This window comes from Penaeus vannamei, chromosome 3, assembly GCF_042767895.1.
Source record: "Penaeus vannamei isolate JL-2024 chromosome 3, ASM4276789v1, whole genome shotgun sequence".
In the NCBI taxonomy this organism is placed as follows: domain Eukaryota; kingdom Metazoa; phylum Arthropoda; class Malacostraca; order Decapoda; family Penaeidae; genus Penaeus; species Penaeus vannamei.
In genome coordinates this window covers 1,437,485-1,439,984 of record NC_091551.1, presented here as the reverse complement: position 1 = coordinate 1,439,984, position 2,500 = coordinate 1,437,485, and the positions used below count along the sequence as shown (strand labels likewise).

The 2,500-nt window shown below is 47.4% G+C and overlaps 1 protein-coding gene across 3 annotated transcripts in view; it reads right to left on the bottom strand.

Moving 5' to 3' along the window:
* Positions 1-2,500, bottom strand: part of LOC113805350 (guanine deaminase) — a 19,201-nt gene that overhangs the window by 4,538 nt on the left and 12,163 nt on the right. For all 3 annotated transcript variants that reach the window (XM_070139569.1, XM_070139567.1, XM_070139568.1), the window contains exons 6-8: positions 2,043-2,264; positions 1,058-1,273; positions 1-163 (exon numbers count right to left, since the gene is read on the bottom strand). The exon at positions 1-163 ends at the window's left edge or, in 2 of these variants, runs on beyond it. In XM_070139569.1, coding sequence (XP_069995670.1) covers positions 1-163; positions 1,058-1,273; positions 2,043-2,264 — 601 coding nt within the window. The remainder of the gene's footprint in view (positions 164-1,057; positions 1,274-2,042; positions 2,265-2,500) is intronic.

Below are 2,500 nucleotides of genomic sequence, written 5' to 3'. Positions count from 1 at the left end.
TCCCGAGGCCGACCTTCAGCCCCTCCTTCAGAAGCCTCTTGACGTTGCAGATCCCCGACCTCAGGGACAGGTTGGAGTTGGGGCAGTGGGCCACGCCGGTGCCACCCCGCCTCACGAGAGCCACTTCGTCGTCGTCCAGGTACACGCAGTGGGCCATCACGGTCTGAGGGGGGGAAGGGGAGAGGAGAGGGGGAAGGGGAGAGGGGGAGGGAGAGGATGAGAAGGAGAGGGAGAGGGTGGGAGGGAGGGAGAGGGGTGGAGGGGGAGAGGGGGAGGGTGGAAGGGAGGGGGAAGGGAGGGATGAGGGGGGAAGGTGTGGGAGAGGTGTGGGAGAGGTGAGGGAGAGGGGGAAGGGAGAGAGGGAGTGAGGCGGGTGAGGGGAGAGGAGGGAGGGTGAGGGGTGAGTGGGGGAGGGAAAAGGAGGAGAGGAGGATGGGGAAGGGGAGAGAGGGAGGGAGGAGGGGTGAGGGTGAGGGAAAGGGAGAGGGGGAGGCAAAGGGAGAAGAGGAGGGGAAAGGGCAAGGGAGGAGTGAGGGGAGAGGGTAAGGGGGGTGGAAGGGAGGGACGTAAGGAGGAGTAGGGAGGGGTGGGAAGGGGGGGAGGGGGAGAGGATCAAAGGATCATCGTTAGTGAGTTGTTCGGACCAGAAGTGGATTGTTATTCTTGTTATTCGACAGAAGACAGAAAGGTGATTGTCGATTTTGATTGGATGGCTAGTCAGACTCTCTCTCTCTCTCTCTCTCTCACTCTCTCTCTCTCGCCCTCTCTCTCTCTCTCTCTCTCTCTCTCTCTCTCTCTCCTTCCTCTAGCCCTCCTCCCTCTTCCCCTTTATCATCCCCTTTTCGCTTTTATGTCAAATAAACTTCGAATAAAACACAAACAAACACACACACATTTTTCCGCCTTTCGCTTTTGTCTCAAATAAACTTGCCAGAGCCAAAACACACACACACACACACACATATACACACACACACACGCACACGCACACGCACACGCACACACACACACACACACACGCACACGCACGCCACTGTCTCTCCCTCCCTCCACACACCTTCTCCGTCAACAGTCCCGTGCTGTCATACACCTCAGCGTAGTTCTTCGTCCCCGGGAACAGGTCCTTCACCCAGGCTTTCTCCGCCCGGCTCTCGCACAGGTGGCTCTGGATGTGGCACTGGTGCTTGGCTGCCAGCTGGCCCAGTCTCTCCAGCTGGTCTCTGGGGCAGGTGGGGGCGAACCTCGGCGTCACGATGGGTTGGACCAAGGGGGACTGTTGGGGGAGGGGGAGGGGGTAAGTGGGAAGTCTTCCATTTATTTTTTTAATTTCAGTATTATCATTATTATTATCTTAGGCGTATTGGTATTCTATTTGTTGTTTTATCATTATCAACATTATTATCATTCTCATTATCATTATTATTATTACTATTATCATTATTATTATCATCATCATCCTCTTCATTACTATTATCCACTATCATTTCTTATTCATACCAATATTCTATTCATATTTCTATTATCATTATCGGAAGGGGGGTCGAGTCAATAGAAAGAGTGGTTAAGAATATAAGATGAATAAAAACTATATCTACCTTTCCACAATAAATACATAAATACTATCTTTCCGTAAAAAAAAAAAATACTTATCTTTCAATAAAAAAAAAAAAAAAAATACTATCTTTCCATAAAAATAAATAAATACTATCTTTCCATGAAAAAAAATACTATCTTTCCATAAAAAAAGTAAATACTATCTTTCCATAAAAAAAAAATAAATAAATACTATATTTCCATAAAAAATAAATAAATAAATACCATCTCCCCCCCAAAAAAAAACATCTTTCTATTAAAAAAATAAATACTCTTTCCATAAAAAAATACTATCTTCCCCTAAAAAATAAATAAATACTATCCATAAAAAAAACTATCTTCCCATAAAACATAAAAATAAATACAATCTTCCCATAAAAAATAAATAAATACAATCTTCCCCTAAAAATAAATCAAAATACAACACACTGCAAACCTCGGCACCTCACCTTCAGGCTCCTTACATACAGGATAAACTCCTCAGTTTTCTTAAGCGAATCCTCGACAGACAATTCTCTGTAATAATCCGGACAATTGACCATCATGTTGACCTTTCCCACGAGCGCCCTCTGACCTCGCTCCAGGATGATGTCACTTAGGATCTTGGTGGCTTCAAGGTGCATGGAGGCGAAGTAGGAGGCTGTGGTGGTCCCGCAGCGCAGGACTCGATCCTGTGGGAGTAACGAAGGGAGGGAAAGGTGTGGGATGAGAAGATGGCGACGTAGGATTCAATTCTGCATGGAGGGCGAAGGGAGGGAGAGGTGTGGGATGAGAAGATGGCGACGTAGGATTCAAGTCTGCAGGAATAACGAAGGAGGGAAGGGTGGGAAAGGAGGCGACGGCTTCGGATGCTGCGATGGTAAAGGATTCGATCGTTTGGGTAGAACAAAGGGGGGGGGGGGAAGGC